Source organism: Fusarium pseudograminearum, chromosome 1, assembly GCF_000303195.2.
Source record: "Fusarium pseudograminearum CS3096 chromosome 1, whole genome shotgun sequence".
Classification (NCBI taxonomy): domain Eukaryota; kingdom Fungi; phylum Ascomycota; class Sordariomycetes; order Hypocreales; family Nectriaceae; genus Fusarium; species Fusarium pseudograminearum.
Window position 1 is genome coordinate 1,642,660 of NC_031951.1, and position 15,411 is coordinate 1,658,070.

General features: G+C 50.5%; 5 protein-coding genes across 5 annotated transcripts, besides 2 other annotated features; 3 read left to right on the top strand and 2 right to left on the bottom strand.

Annotated features, from left to right (window-relative positions):
• Positions 1-146: 146 nt before the first annotated feature.
• Positions 147-4,258, top strand: FPSE_01236 (uncharacterized protein; the record flags this gene model as incomplete). Its single annotated transcript, XM_009254356.1, has 2 exons — positions 147-203; positions 269-4,258. 2 exons carry the CDS (start codon positions 147-149, stop codon positions 4,256-4,258), a joined length of 4,047 nt encoding a protein of 1,348 aa, XP_009252631.1.
• A 363-nt stretch (positions 4,259-4,621) lies between these two features.
• Positions 4,622-6,414, top strand: FPSE_01237 (uncharacterized protein; the record flags this gene model as incomplete). Its single annotated transcript, XM_009254357.1, has 3 exons — positions 4,622-5,126; positions 5,178-5,216; positions 5,270-6,414. 3 exons carry the CDS (start codon positions 4,622-4,624, stop codon positions 6,412-6,414), a joined length of 1,689 nt encoding a protein of 562 aa, XP_009252632.1.
• A 668-nt stretch (positions 6,415-7,082) lies between these two features.
• FPSE_01238 (uncharacterized protein) lies at positions 7,083-9,234 on the bottom strand (the record flags this gene model as incomplete). Its single annotated transcript, XM_009254358.1, has 3 exons — positions 7,083-8,587; positions 8,644-8,964; positions 9,159-9,234. The coding sequence occupies 3 exons, from the start codon at positions 9,232-9,234 to the stop codon at positions 7,083-7,085; spliced, it is 1,902 nt and encodes a 633-aa protein (XP_009252633.1).
• A 1,274-nt stretch (positions 9,235-10,508) lies between these two features.
• Positions 10,509-10,528: a microsatellite.
• A 415-nt stretch (positions 10,529-10,943) lies between these two features.
• Positions 10,944-11,395, top strand: FPSE_01239 (uncharacterized protein; the record flags this gene model as incomplete). Its single annotated transcript, XM_009254359.1, has 2 exons — positions 10,944-10,987; positions 11,074-11,395. The coding sequence occupies 2 exons, from the start codon at positions 10,944-10,946 to the stop codon at positions 11,393-11,395; spliced, it is 366 nt and encodes a 121-aa protein (XP_009252634.1).
• A 511-nt stretch (positions 11,396-11,906) lies between these two features.
• FPSE_01240 (uncharacterized protein) lies at positions 11,907-13,947 on the bottom strand (the record flags this gene model as incomplete). Its single annotated transcript, XM_009254360.1, has 2 exons — positions 11,907-13,334; positions 13,405-13,947. The coding sequence occupies 2 exons, from the start codon at positions 13,945-13,947 to the stop codon at positions 11,907-11,909; spliced, it is 1,971 nt and encodes a 656-aa protein (XP_009252635.1).
• Positions 13,948-14,512: 565 nt separating this feature from the next.
• Positions 14,513-14,576: a microsatellite.
• Positions 14,577-15,411: the final 835 nt, after the last annotated feature.

Consider the following 15,411-nt stretch of genomic DNA (forward strand, 5'->3'; position numbering starts at 1 on the left):
TCTCATGGAACATTCAGAGTAGCAGATCGATTCTTCCCAGACACTGCCAGTCTCGTCAACACCTTCCTGTGATATACAGCTAGCCGGTCATTGAGTGTATCAAGAGGACACTCCTGACTTGTAGCACTTAGACCATACTTGCAGCCATGGCTGCCGAGGCTGAAAAGGCGGCCACAGAGGAGCCGAAGAAGAGTATCTTTTCTGTAAGTCGAACCAGAGCGCTGAATCTTTTAACAAATTATGCGAATAACGCTAACGGCCGTGTCAGTCCCTCAAGTCTTTCAAGACCTGCTTCTCCTACCTCGAACTCCTTTTTGCCGCTGGCCCAACATGGGTTGACTACGCCCTCATCGCATTGGGTACTCTCTGTGCAGTTGGAGCTGGTGTTCCATTCCCTCTCATGGGCGTTCTTTTCGGACAGCTTATCGACAACTTCAACGGTGCGACATGCGCGGCGGACGGCAGCAACTCAGGCGCCAGCGAAGCTGCCTCGGATCCTCTCCAATATGAGAATGCTATCAACGACAAGGTTATAAAAACAGCTTGGATTGGCGCAATTGCACTTGTTCTCATCTATGGTCATCTTACATGCTGGAACATCATTAGCCAACGTCTCGCACAGCGTCTACGAACACGTTATGTGTCGGCTCTTTTGCGACAACCCCCAGAGTTCTTTGACACTCGCGGTGCTTCTGGCCAAGTCTCTAGCCGACTTCAAGGCGATATTACGGCCGTCCAGGCTGGTACATCTGAGAAGGTCGGCAATATTATCACTACCTTGAGCTTCTTTGTCACTGTCTTCATCATTGCCTTCACGAAACAACCCAGACTTGCCGGTATCCTTATATGCATGCTTCCGGCATTCTTACTCTCTGGAATCTTGGGAGGAAGATACCTTGGAAAGTATGTGGTCAAGCAGTTGGAAGCCTCTAGTGCAGCCTCGTCTATTTCTTCCGAGGCTTTGTCGCATGTCAATGTTGTTCAAGCTTTTGGCGCTGCGCCTCGTCTTGAAGAGAAGTTTGCGGAGCACATGGCCCGCTCTCGCAAGTACGCGATTGCTAAATCTTCTATTGCTGCCGTGCAGACAGGTCTTCTCTACTTTATTGCCTACTCCGGCAATGCTTTGGCCTTCTGGCAAGGTAGCAAGAAGATCGTGGAGTCCGTGGCAAGAAATGACGGAAACACCACTGTCGGTGAGATTTACGCTATTGTGTATCTTCTTGTAGATGCATGCGTCATGCTTGGTGGGATGGCGCCTACTCTACCTTTCTTGGGAGCAGCTGTGGGTGCGTTCCAGCGACTGAAGGAAGACATCGATGCCCCATCTTCTATCGACGGGACCTCAAGTAAAGGCACTGTGCTTCCTGCGACTGGGGCGAAGTCTCTTGCTTTTCATAACGTCTCATTTGAGTACGCATCTCGACCTGGCCAACCTGTTCTTAAGAATGTGGACCTTGAGTTCCCTGCTGGAAAATACACAGCCATCGTTGGCCTCTCCGGCAGTGGAAAGTCCACCATTGCAGCACTGATTGCCCGTCTACATGACCCTACTGAGGGCAAAGTCGAACTTGAGGGCCATGACTTGCGGGAGCTCAATGTCAAATCTCTTCGAAGTTTCATCAGTTTTGTCCAGCAGGAACCATCGCTTCTTGATCGCTCTATTCTTGAGAACATCGCACTTGGTCTGATCAACTCGCCCAAAGAATCGCATCAACATTTGAAACCCCTTCTCAAGGGCCCTGAACTTGAAAAGATGGCTGCACAAGGCAAGGAAGCACTCCGTTTAGCTGCATCTCTTGGGCCTGAGGTTGCTGAAATCGCCGAGTTGATCCGTCACGCTACAGAGCAGGCCGATGCAGACGGCTTTATTAATCGTCTAGAACTTGGTTACGGAACATCCGCTGGACCCAAGGGGTCACTCGTCAGCGGTGGGCAAAGGCAGAGAATCGCACTTGCTCGAGCCTTGATTCGCGACCCTGAGATTCTTGTTCTTGATGAAGCGACCGCGGCTCTCGATTCTGCTAGTGAAAAGAGAATTCAGCTTGCAGTTGAACGAGCTGCTGCTGAGAAGCGGACCATTATATCAATTGCCCATCGGCTGTCAACCATCCGAAATGCCGATAACATTATTGTCATGCAAGCGGGACAGGTGGTCGAGCAGGGTACCTATGACGAGCTCATGGCCAAGGAAGATGGTGAATTTGCAAACATGGCCAGGCTCCAGACTGTCGGCAACAACAAGAGCGGATCGGCATCTGTTGATGGCGATTCGATTGGCACTTCTACTCTCCGAGCAGATACTCAGCTAAATGAGAAGGTCGACTTCTCCGAGACCCATCAGTCACTAGACGCTCAGTCGCTTGAAAAGGACAAGGAACAGACGCCCAAGAAGGAAGAAGAAGTAAAGGACCACGAATTAGATGAAGTGAAACCTTTCAGCTCCGTCATGAAGGGTATTGTCTGGTTGATCCGACCATCTCTGGGCTGGTTTGCGATTGCCATGATTGCTGCAGTCTTTGTTGGAGCCACCTTCTCCGGTTCAGGTATCATCTTTGGTTTTACCGTTGGAGCACTTAACCCATGTGCCAATACTCTCGACCATATTCGGTCCATGGGAAATATGTTTGCTGGCTTGTTCTTCATGCTTGCTGGAGTTGAGCTAATAGCAAACTTCTTCGCCTGGTTGGGCTTTGGTATTGTCGCCGAGAGACTTCTTTACAACCTGCGCGTATTGTCTTTCCGATCTCTGCTGGAGCAAAGCATTCACTGGCATCAATCTGAAGGCCGCACTCCTACCAGCCTACTGGGTGTTATCACCAAGGACAGTATGGCTGTGGGCGCTTTCAGTGGATCAACGTTTGGTACCGTCTTTGCCATTCTGATCAATGTCCTAATTGCTATTATTATCTCCCATATCTTTGCGTGGAAGATTGCCTTAGTCTGTCTTGTTACGCTCCCTATCCTGCTTGGCTCCGGTTTCATGCAGCTGCGCATGCTGGCGCGTTACGAAGAGCGCCATCAAGCGGCCTTCTCGACTGCCACTTCGCTTGCTACAGAGGCCATTCAGTCAATCCGCACCGTTGCCGTTTTATCGCTCGAAAATGAGTACATGGAGGGTTTCTCACGCCTTCTCAAACCACCAAGGAAGGAGGTTGTCAAGGCTTCAGTAACGACCAATATCTGGCTAGCCATATCATACACAACTGGCACGTTCATCAACGCTCTCGCATATTGGTGGGGCTCACAGCTCATCATGAAGGGAGAGTACACCCAAAAGGACTTCCTCATCATCTTGGTGGCTATGTTGACAAGCGCCCAGCTCTGGAGTGGTATGTTCTCCCTTGCTCCAGAGTTCTCACGTGCTCGTCTTGCTCTGTCTCGTGTTATGACGGTCGTCAACATGGGTAGCAGCACTCACACCGGGAAGCCTGGGCAAGACCCGTCCAAGGTAGGAGATGATCCTGAGGCTGTAGGAGGAGAAAGGTCACTCAGTCCTGCGGAAAGGCACGGCCGTGGCGGCGCAAGAGTAACATTCAAGAATGTTTCGTTCTCTTATCCAAGCCGGCCAGATGCTACCGTTTTAGATGATGTCTCCTTCACGCTTCCACCCAACCAGTTCTGTGGCCTTGTTGGCCCTTCGGGGGCTGGCAAGTCTACCATTATGAACATTGTTCAACGGTTGTATGAGCCTACTGCTGGCACAGTCCTTATCGACGATCAAGATATCACCAAGCTTTATACATCATTCCGTGACAGTATCGCTCTGGTTCCCCAAGAGCCTGCTCTGTTTGATGGCAGCGTGCGTTTCAATGTCGGACTGGGAGCACCTCCCGGCCACGAGGCTACAGATGCTGAGATCGAAGAGGCCTGTCGCTTGGCAAACATTCATGATGTTATCGCAGCCCTTCCTGATGGTTACGATACCGAATGCGGTCCCTCCGCTTCTCGTTTGTCCGGTGGTCAAAGGCAGCGTCTCGCGATTGCCCGCGCTCTTGTTCGTCGTCCGCGCTTATTGCTTCTCGATGAAAGTACCAGCGCTCTCGATGCTGCCAGCGAAGCAGCCCTCCAAGAAGGTCTCGAGAGGGCATCGAGAGGCACAACTGTATTGGCAATTACTCATCGATTGCATACTGTTCAGAAAGCTGATGTGATCTTTATTGTTGAAGGAGGGCAGATCGTTGACAGCGGGCGACACTCTCAGTTAATGGAGCGAAGGGAGAGCTACAGAGTGAATGCGATGCAGCAAATGTTGCAATAAAGCATAGCGAGAGGTGTTTGTGAAGGAGAAAATGTATATTGTATTGTACAATCTAAAACTATGGAAACAGTATCATTCTCAACATAGCCATTTCTAATATTAAGACGAAACAATTGGATTCTACCTTCTACTTTATATTCAAAGGTCTCGATGATGCTCTCATGCAGCCTTCCGGGCTTATTAAGCGATGATCCATAACCTGTTTAGCTTGCATCTCTTTTTCTACACCTGAAACAATCGAGCAACAATGTATTGATAAAGCGAACCATCTGAACAAATACTCTTCGCGAGTATACTTGCCCTCACCTCTCACAAGTTTCACCTCGCCGCCTCCACCTCAAACCCCTCACTCACGCCCGCGAAATGGCTGCTGAGACTGTGGGAACTGCCCTCGCAGTAGTAGGCGTCCTCGGTCAGCTCTTTGACGGCTGTGTCAAAGCATACAATCTCTTCACTACGGCAGCAAACATCGACACAGATAGTCAAAGACTTTTGTGCAAAGTACGCATAGAAGAGATGCGGCTTGTCGTCTGGGGTCGAGACTGGGGAGTTGCTGAGGGAAGACTCGAGGCTCATCTCGAGAGTACGAGGAATCCCCAGCTGAGAAGCTTGGCTTTGCAAATCCTTGAGGAGTTACATAGTGCTGTGACGGATTTCAAGAAACTCAAGGACAGATATGGCCTGGTTGATGAGAGTGCGGGGAGGGCTAGTTTGGATGTTGGCAAGACAAAGCCCAGAAAGTCGCCTTCGCCTTCAAGGAAGAGTTCAAAGGATGATGAGTGCCGCAAGTTGAACGGTGTCACAAAGACTATGAGTGAGATGAGTTGGGGGAAAGAGATGAGCTTGAGGGCCAGATGGGTTATAGCAGGTGAGATATCAACCTGCCAATATGACTGAATATCAAGACTGACTCAAATAGATAAAGATAAATTCACAAACCTGCTAAAGGATCTCCGAGGTACATCACCCCTATCATAAGCCGCTATAACATTGACTGATTCCATGTTTAAGACTTCAACGATGGCCTCGAGCGTCTCTTCCCACCATCTCATCTCCCATCCTTTCAACGCGCCTGGACCCATCAACTCCTCGAATCCGCCCAGCGGGACATAACTCAGCTCTCTCTCCTCGAGACAGCTTCAACGGGCGTCTATCCCAAACTCACAGCCTCGGCCAATCTCAAGAAACTCCGTATCAACCTCGACGCCAAGCCCCAGGCCTCATTCAAGCCAACATTTGCTCTCAAGGTTCGCCGTGCTGCGCTGGAACTAAGTAAGGACGATGGTAAAGGAGGCCGCAGCACAGGACGGCACGAAACTGCAGGCGATGTTGTTATCGAGTGGGTGGACTACGATCGCGATGACGTGGACGAGCGTGTAGCCCATGTTCGTCGTCTGGATGATCTCGCTCGTATGATGCATTCAGCTTCGGAGTGTCACCCAGATCTTCACAGCATTGACTGCGTAGGCTACGTCGACGACACTTCGTGCTGCAGATACGGTCTCGTGTACAAAGCACCCTCGCCGTCCTTCTCGACGCTGCACGAGCTCATCGCCAGTGCAGACCTCAAAACACCTGATCTTGACGATCGCGTTGGCCTGGCGCATACACTAGCTGTTGCCCTGTGGTCTCTGCACTCTCTTGACTGGCTTCACAAGAGTCTTTGCAGCTCAAACATCCTCTTCTTTCCCTCTGCCATTTCCACCTCAGCGCACTCGTCAACTGCCACGGCTGCTCTTGTTCCAGATATACAGCGTCCGTATCTGACTGGTTTTGATGCTTCGCGGCCAGATCTAGATACTGCACTTTCGGTCGTCCCGCGGAATCCATCTATCATGACACTCCATCGACATCCAGCTTCGCTGCGTGGCCATTCCCACTGCAAACCCATGGACATCTATAGTCTAGGACTGGTTCTTCTCGAAATTGGATTGTGGAAAGTGCTTCAGACGTATCACAAGCCGCATTATTCTGCTGAGCGGTGGCGCGACAAAGTATTGCGGACTGCCCTCGTTCCTGGCCTGAGCAGTAAGACTGGTCGTCGATACCGTGATGTTGTGGACAAGTGTCTGGCTGCGAGTGAGGACATGACGAGTGCGGAGGCTGCAAAAGTGATGGAGGATGTTGTGACTGCTCTTGAAACTATCCGGGTATAATGACCATACTCAATACATAATGAGATATGAAGTTGGATGAATGAGTGATATGAAAGACAATGATGAACGAATGGCGTTGATTACCGGCGGACAAAAAGTGTGTTTGAACAGTTATAAGCAGTTTATTCCAATCCTCGGATGCACATATATAAATAGTCGTAAAAGCCCGCTGCCCTCTCATCTCCAGTGCTCTCTTGGTTGTAACCAAAAAAGAGTCAATCGATGTAATGCCATACCAAATAAATACACAGTATCAAAATTTCATCCATCCCTTTCCTGTACGCCATCGCAAATTAAAACTCCGGTATGCCTTCACACCTCCTCTCCGAGACAATGTAATTTTTTCGCCTCTAAATGCTCTCCTTGGTCATAACAAACTTCATTCAATCCGTACCGTAACGATGCTTGGATGCTGCAAAAATGCAGGTTTGGAATGGCAAATAATTGAAAGCCAAACACACCACGACAAGTAATCGTGGGAGAAGAATCGGTTCAAGATTCAAACACAAACGCCCATCGTCCCCTTTGGAGCCTAAAACGCCAATACATGCCAAACGTTGAGATCTCGTGACGTACGTGAGTCATGATCATGATGTAGAGTCGTGCAGTTGCCTGTTGCGCCTCGCGTTAGAACGCTGAAGCGGCTGGACTCGCTGAGCTGGTGCTTTCTAAGCCCCAGAGACCTTGCGAGCTGTTGAGGCTGCTGACACTGACGTGCTATGGCTAGCGCTGCCTACTCTGCCGCTGGTCTTTCGAACGCCGGACTCCTTTGCCCGGAGAGGAGACTCGCCCTGGCGCTTGCTGCCGCGGACCTTAGCCAAGACACCGGGTGTACTCGGCACCCGCTCAACATACTTGGACCGCACGGAGCCAATGTTCTCGGCATCATGTGACGCATCGTTGTCTATTGTGTAGATGGCTGTGGTCTGGCTCACGGATCGTATCTTCTCGCTGCGAGCTGGCGATTGTGAAGTCGCCTTGCGGCGGCGCATGCGCAAGTGCAACTCCTCGTCAGACTCACCACTAGCCTGAGTGTACTTGGCGATCAAGTCTGCTTCTTGCTCAACTGGGTATTGCGCTTCGGGAGGAGCTCCCCCAGATATAGAGCGTTGGTAAGGGTGGTGGCGATCCCTAGCAGTCTTTCGTGGTTGCCCAGGTGTGGGAGCTGGTAGATAGTCTTCCTGAACCCCAATGTTATTGCGGTCATGGTCAACTTCACTCAGCGGTGTGCGATTTGAAGGGCTTCGGTTGGGCGGTGTCGAAGCCTGGCCGTTTCGCAGTGTTGTCTTTTGCATGGCACGAATGGGTGTGCTAGGAATGGGGTTGGCGGCAGCCATCTCTCTCCTTAGTCGGCGCTCGATCCTCTCCTCAACCCACCACTCTCGGAAGGTGCCCTGGTTGAGGTGAAGCCAATGCTGTTGAGGACCAACGACCATACCGGGTCGCATAAATCGCATGAAAGAGATGACCTCGTTGGCTGTGAAACCATGACGGTAAATGAGATAGGCACCAATCAAGCAACCAGTTCGGCCCAAACCAGCCTTGCAGTGAACAGCGATTCCCTTTTTGCGCACAGTGATTGTCTCGTGAGCGAGTCTGATGAATTTGCGGACAGTGGTGAGCGAAGGACATGTACCGTCGTCAAAGATCATGTCCAGATGTTGGATACCCAGAGCCTCAAAGTAAGAGGGTGAGTAGAGTTGGGAGTTGAGACGGACCACCAGGCCAATGTTCTTCTCCGAAAAGTGCTTGAGGACATTCTTGAAAGGCTTTGGTAGCTTGGGGTGGGCGTCCACAGCGGCTATCGTTCGTGGGAGCAATGGGAACAATTCGGAACCCTCTGTAATCTTCTGGACTGGCGCATGCTGGGGAGAAGCAAAGGCCAGGAAATGGGGGGTGATCCAGTTGAAGTCACCATGCTCGACTCTTTCGAATCGCTCGTACTCGTCCAGGTCGAAGTTGTCGAGGTCGCAACACTTCTCCTCCTTGGCCTTCCACACACCGTAAACAACATCTTGAACGCTAATACCGTAGTCCGCTTGGCTGTAACCGGCGTCTCGGAAAGGCATCAGAGGAGGATCGACTTGCGCAATCGGGGCGAGGGCCAGGTGAGGAGGCCAGTTCTGGATAAGGACCATGTAGCACGCGAGCATGCAGGCGGCATTGGCGCGACCTGGAATTCATGTTAGTTTTCTCAAGATGCGCACAATTGTGAACGGATGAGCTCACTCTTGGGGTCGGCGGCGCTGTAAAAGACAATGGGACGCTCCTTGTTCTGCTTGGCGCCTAGGATGTCGTGGAACTGGATAGCAAATCGGTACAAGTGACCGATGTGGAGAGGACCAAAATCATGGTGGAAAGCGTTATACAGGAGAGTATCGTCAACAGTAAAGTAGCAGGGCTGAGGTCGAGATGGCTTCGCGAGCGGGGTAGCGCCAGCAGCGAGTCTTGTGGTTCTCTTTCTAGGAGAAACAGGCGCAGGCTCCTCAGGGTAGGGGAATGGAGTATCGGCGGTGGGCGCGACATTGTAAGCGGCAAGGTAAAGGCGATCTGGAATATAGTTTAGCGCTGATGTTGGGACAGATATGTGGTTGAGATAGAGGTTGACGTCGATGAAGTAAGGTGGAGTTTCGAACAGCGGCGACGGGTAGAAGGGATAGCAATGCGCCATGACTCTTGAAAATCAGGCGGCCATTGAACAAATACACAAAATGAATTGAATGGTGGAGAGTTGATAAACCTACCTGGTATGTACTCGACGATTTGCGCCATGCTTTGCGGCTGCGGTTGCAGTTGTGGGTGTCGGCTGGAAGGCGCCATGTTGTTATTGTTGATGTTGACTTGCGCTTCAGGGAGTCTGGGCGGTGGAACCGTCCAGTAAGAAGGAAAAATGAGGAAAGAGCTTTCGAATGCGATCGGAATATGATAAGAGTATAAACAAATATACAATCAAGATACTGAAGCAGCGACGATGTCTTTACTCTCAATCAATCTCAAATTCTCGGGCGACCAAAAGCAGGCGGTGACGGGTTATCAATTGCGTTTGGGGCAATTCAACGGGAAACTGCAGCAGAGGCGTTTTAAAGCTAAATTGAGTGCGTCGAGGCCGTCAGGTTTAAAGAGGAGGGAGAAAAGAGATGAACAAGGTGTTCCAAGTCCAGCTCCAGCGCGGACGAGAAAAAGGCACCAAAGACAACTTTGGAGAGGGAAAAAAAAAGAATTGAAGGTCTTGGTTGACGATGTTGATGATAAGCAACGGGACCTGGGCTAGCGATTCTTTTGTATGGGCCGTTCTCGTTGTTTTCTGGCCCCTGCCCGAAACAGGTTGCTGCTTGTGTCGATTGCCATAGCAACGCAGCGCAACGCAACGCCCTAGACCACAACAGACCGCTCCAGCTACGGGCGGCAGCCCCAATTGACCAGCACTAAAGACTTCAGTGGAGAGTCCGTCCAGTTGTTTATGGAGCACAGGGCAGTTGTCAGTTTGTATCGAGTGTTTATTGAACACTCAGCGCTTGGAGTCTCCATCGTTTCTCACGCGACAGCACTTACTCTCCACTATTAAGAGGAATCCATCAGACAGCTGTCAGTACATTCATAACTCAATTGAGTAAATCTTGCTGCAGGTTCCCGTTTACTACTCCGCTGCAGTATAGCTGTCCATTTGTTGATTGTATATATGTAGACGGTTACCCTAAATTTCCTATAGTCAATTCTGTGGAAGCAGTGCTACATGAGAATACAGCTACAAACAAGCCCTGTAAGCCTACCAAGGTAATTTCTTGCAAAATTGTGCAACCAAATGCATCATAGAGTGCCCCCGGGAGATCCCAACTCTCGTACAACGTCACTATATTCCATGTTGTAGGTAAATTTAGCTGTTGTTATGGTGGAAACCGGCTGTGGCTTTTTTTGTGGCGGTGTCACACGAATCTGACAGTTACTTTTAGTTACATCCAGCTTCAGTTCCCGCTGCAATAACGTCAATCTTTACCGCCCGATCCCCCACTGCGAGCCAACCAATGGATCTCATCCCCGCGCGCATATCACAAATCTACCGTCATTTTTCACCAACAGAGTCACACTTGCACTCACACTCACTCACTCACTCACTTATCAATATCACACTTTAAAGTGCGCTCCTTCTCATATCACCCAAGAAACCGCCCTAGCCATTAAACCAAAACAAAGAGAAACCCACTCAAATCCGATATAACGGGTGACGTTCCTCCCTCTTCGATATTGGGTCTAGATCTGCATTCCTTGTCACAGCCGAGCCAACGTAGCTCCGTCATTGCCATGAGAGAGAGAGAGACCGACTACGGCCAAAAGAAATAAGAAAAGACAAAAAGGAAATCGATAAAGAGATCGATCGCATCGCATCGCATCACACAAGAGAGTTAACAAGTGGTCGCTTCCTTGGAGCAGTGACCACCTTGATCAAAAACAACCATGACCGCCACTCCCGATTCCGAATTTCCTTGTTCAATGCAAGCCACCCCTCCTATTTCACTCTCCACCCCTTGACGATGACGCTTTACAAAGCTAGGCCCAAGGTCCAAGGCTGGCTGTTGTTTGTTGTTGTTGTCATAGCTCCCCTCGTTCCCCTTCCGTACCTTTACAGCTTCCCTTTTACTAACCCCTGGCCCCCTTGTCTAGTACTCTAAACGTCCCTTTTCCCACTGCTCGACTGGCCACAACCGCCCTCAAGGCCATTCAGGTGGACCCTGAGCTCTCCCCACTCGTCAGGCGACAGCTCACCGTTGTCCCGGCGCCGACATCAAAGTCAACCCAAGGTTCACCAAATGGTCAAGATGCAGATGTAGATGCAGATGCGCGGTTCCTTGAGGTTCAGTACAGAGCTACAACCAATAGAATGCTCCGTGTCGCCGTCAACGGCTTCATGGAGAGCTTGAAGCTCGTGGTGGAGGTTATGGAGCAGCTAGACACTGATGTCCTTGCTCAACAACAACATCAATAACATGATACTGCCATCATCACAATAAACGTTATTATGGATCCCCTCTCTTCCCCTTCCCTCCACCACACGTCACTTGTTCGGTTCTCGGATCTTATTTCTCAAACCTAGTATCTCACATCCATGTCTCACTATGCCTTGCTCGTTACTTGGGTTGACTAATAATTTGACTCTTGTATTCAATCCTGGTATATCTATGCTCCACGATTCATATGAAACCGTCAACCTATCCTTTATCGAATCATCCAATCATGTCCCTTGCTACATCGTATCAATGATTCTCTACAAATAGCCAGTCTACGCCCAAAGACGCTTGCTTGTCTAATGTCCCGCCTGCCCGCCTCATCAACCTCAGACAAAACGCCAAAAACAAATCATCGCTGCCGCCATTGAGGATATAATGCAGTGTGCCAAACCCCTTGTGAACTAGACCGACCTTATTATTGTCCGGGGTCCTCATCTGTGCAGCGCTTATGTACCTTGCCATGAACCAACCCTTTCCATACTGCTATTATTACTTGTCATCCGTTGACCCTTGTAAACCCTCCAATCGCCTTTTTAGTTCTTCAACCTCCTTCTTCAAGTCCACGTTCTCTTTCTCCAGGCTCTTCATATGCACGATGGCATTTTCGACGACACTGGCTTTACTGTTCTGTGCATTCGCTTGCTTTCCATCCTTCTTGTCGCCTTCGTCTACAATGTCTGTCTTATCACCTCCAGGCAAGAGTCCTGCCATAACCTGCAGCGCCGAGTTGATACGGTTACGGCGCCCTTGCTCTGCAATCTTGTGTGATGTTCGCTTTGATGTAAGGTTGGTCGAAAGTTCGCTTGGGTATGACACGCCCGGCACCTTGTTGCCCTCCAGGATGTTTTGGTAGTTGGATTTCGACATGAGCAGTTGTGAGGCAGCGCTCTCCGCTGGCGTCATTCCAGGCGTACCAGGAAGCAAAGGCTTGATACTGGGTGAGATTCTCGGCAGCAGAGCAGGCGAAACGTGAACAGAACCTGTAGACCTCTTCCTACTTGACCGAGGTGCGAGTTGAGGAGTTTTCCGCGCAGATGGGCCTGTCGATCCGGGGGCTAGTTGAGGGCTCGCAGTTGCCGAAATGGTTCCTGATTGTCGTCGAGGGAAGATTGGAGATGGTAGAGGTTGGAAGCCAGACGCCTTACCAGCAGCAGCCTCCACAACTGGGGACTGGACCGAGGATCGTGAGATAACAGGCGTCATGGTTTTGCTAGATACCGACTCGGGCAGCTCTAGTGATTCGATGTGATCAGAAACAATGGGTTCTGGGTGTCCTGCAGCATGCTTGTTTGCCCTAGATGCAGGCAGCTTCATGAGCGAAGCAGGTGTAGCTGGAGCAGGATGTAAGTCCACAGGAGCCGGGACAGGTGTTTGTTGACTGCTCGACTGTGCTTGAATGTATGGCGATTTGCTTGTCGATCTCCTGTTGGGAATTGGAGGCGGGGGCATCTCGGAGAGGGCTTCAGGGGACACCGATGAGTTCTCCTCTGCCGACGTCTCGGTAGAGGTCGCGGATGTAGGAAGAAAAGAGCCGTTCATCTCTTCGAACTCGCTAAGTACCTGTGACACAATCGCAGGACTGGGTCCCATTTTCCGACGTTGAGGCTTCACAATCGGAGAGCTTCGAATGCTGGCCTTTGCTCTCGACTTGGTTGCGGCCTTCTTCCTGACAGGCTTCTTAGGCAAGTCCAAAACAGAAGTAACAGGAATAGCCGATCTGTCGAGGTCCACATCGATTGGTGAGTTGTTTGTGTTGGTGTGACGTGGGTCGTAGATTGTCGAAGGGTCGTTTTGCGCATGAAGAGCCGGCGATGTTAGAGGGCTGAAGTAGGCGCTAGGAATAGTGTAGCCATTGTCCATTGAGAAGTTGGGGTCCAGAGGAGTCACTGCCGGGGAGACAAGAGGTGTGAAAGCCATCTGAGCACAAGTTAGCATCGAGTTCTCCGGAACGTAGACCGCCATGAGAGGGTCGGTAGTGGTTCCTTACATCTTGTTCCTTCATGCGCTGGTGGTAGCCTCTATCGTAAGCGCCCGAAGCTGGCATTTGCTCTGCTTGGGAGTAGAATTGTGCGTTGTTGGGCATCTCAAGACTTTGTGGTGTTGGCGGCACAGAGTGATTGTGGTTATGGTTGTGGAAGAAAGCCGCTTGCTGCTCCTGCATTTGGCGCTGCTGCTGATGGAACTTTTGCTGCTGAAGATACTGGATCTGGGCGTCGATGTTGGAAATGGGGTCGCTCGCAGGCGTCATCATATGCGCCGGGATCGTTGGTTGAGCAGTTGAAGTTGACATTGGCATTGCGCCGGCTGTAACCATCAGGCCTGGGTTGTCACTGTCCGTCATTATCGTATCGGGAACATCGCGCGATTGATTCATCAGTCCCTGCGCAGAACCATCCTGGAAAGACTGAAAGTCGAAGGTCATCGCATCGCCCAGGCTTCCCATGTTGCTCATGTCGAGAAATTGGTGGAAGTCATCATCACCGGCCGAGGCCATCGTTTGGTCTTGCCCATTCCATGCCGTCGAACTCATCATGGCCGAAGTGACGGCGAGCGCCGAGTAAAGGTGGTTACAATTGAGTTTATCAGATTAGGTGGGCGGGAGGGGGGTTGAGTAGTGGTGGGCAAGCCAAAAGAAGGCTTGCGCAAGACAAGAAAAAAACCAGGTCGTGGAAGCAGCACCAAAGCGGAGTAACTGACTCCCAAAATGGTGAAGAAAAAAGTATTGAAGCTGACGAGTATCACAGAATATGAACAGGCGAGGTTCGGGATCAAGATGCGCTCCCGTTGAACACAAGAGGTGTGTGACCGGTTGATCAGCGGTGATGTATGTACCAAAAATATCGCGGCAAAAATGTTGAGAAAGCTTGTGATGAAAATAAAGCGGAATAAGTACCGCAGAGGTTGTAAACGATGCGACGATACAATAAGTTGCTGGACCAGAGGGGTAGCTGAATGAGAAGCGTCAAGGGAGAAGGCCGTCAGCGGTATGTGATTCTGCAGGTGTAGATGAAGATACAGATGCAGGAGAGGAACCAGAAATAAAAAACAGTAGACTACCAGAAGGTGCAAGCGCAAGCGTGGACAAGACGGTACAAAGCCGATGTCGACTCGACCGACTCGAGTTGAGTTGAGTTGAGCAGAGTCAAATGGAATCGAGTCCAAAAGTGAAGAGTCCAAAGGTGGTTGGTTCCCAAGGCCAGTTAGTGGCAATCTAGCCTTAGCTACTACTAAAGAGTAGTGGGCAACTACAGCCCGCTTCAACGTTTCCAATGGATCTGAAAGTCTAGATGTAGAGAGACTTTTTGTCGACAGAGTGGGGGGAGTGGCAGGTGAGAGTGGGGGCATCTGACGCTGCCAGTGGACCATCTTCAGGCGTCCTGTGCCCTGTACCCGCTGTAAGCTGGAGCCAGGCGGGGGAGGGACTGGAGGCCGGGGACCTGGAGGTGAGTGAGTTAAAGCCAAAGCCAAATCCTAACTCTTTTTTTCCACAATGATTTATCGGCCAACATCCAACCACAGAAAACCAATGAGTGAGTTATCAGGGAGCAGGGATCCGTCAAAGTACTGGTACTTGTTGACCTAGAAAAAAAAGCCCACTCTACGGGTACTGCTCCGTCTTCCATCACACTCACGGAGGATAAACTAAAACAATGGATGCAGAACATTGTCAGCTACGATTCTACCCAATTGAGACGAGGGACTTTGAAGGTCCTCGTCGGGAGAAACGGTGGAGAGGGTCACTTTACTGCAGTTCATGACAGGGCAGGGATGGATGGATGGACGGATGTCGTTCATCTGGTTGGCTCTTTTGTGTTGTGTAACAAGTTGATTTCTTGTTGTGAGGGCTTTCACGAGCTTGGCTCACGCGAGGGTTCTTTTGTTAGAAATTTACCACAGTAACTAGGTAACGTTAGCACCTAAATGAATTTCACGTAGGGCATGACCTTGAGATTCATCACTGTTTCTCTCTCTCACACACACACACACAGTTTCA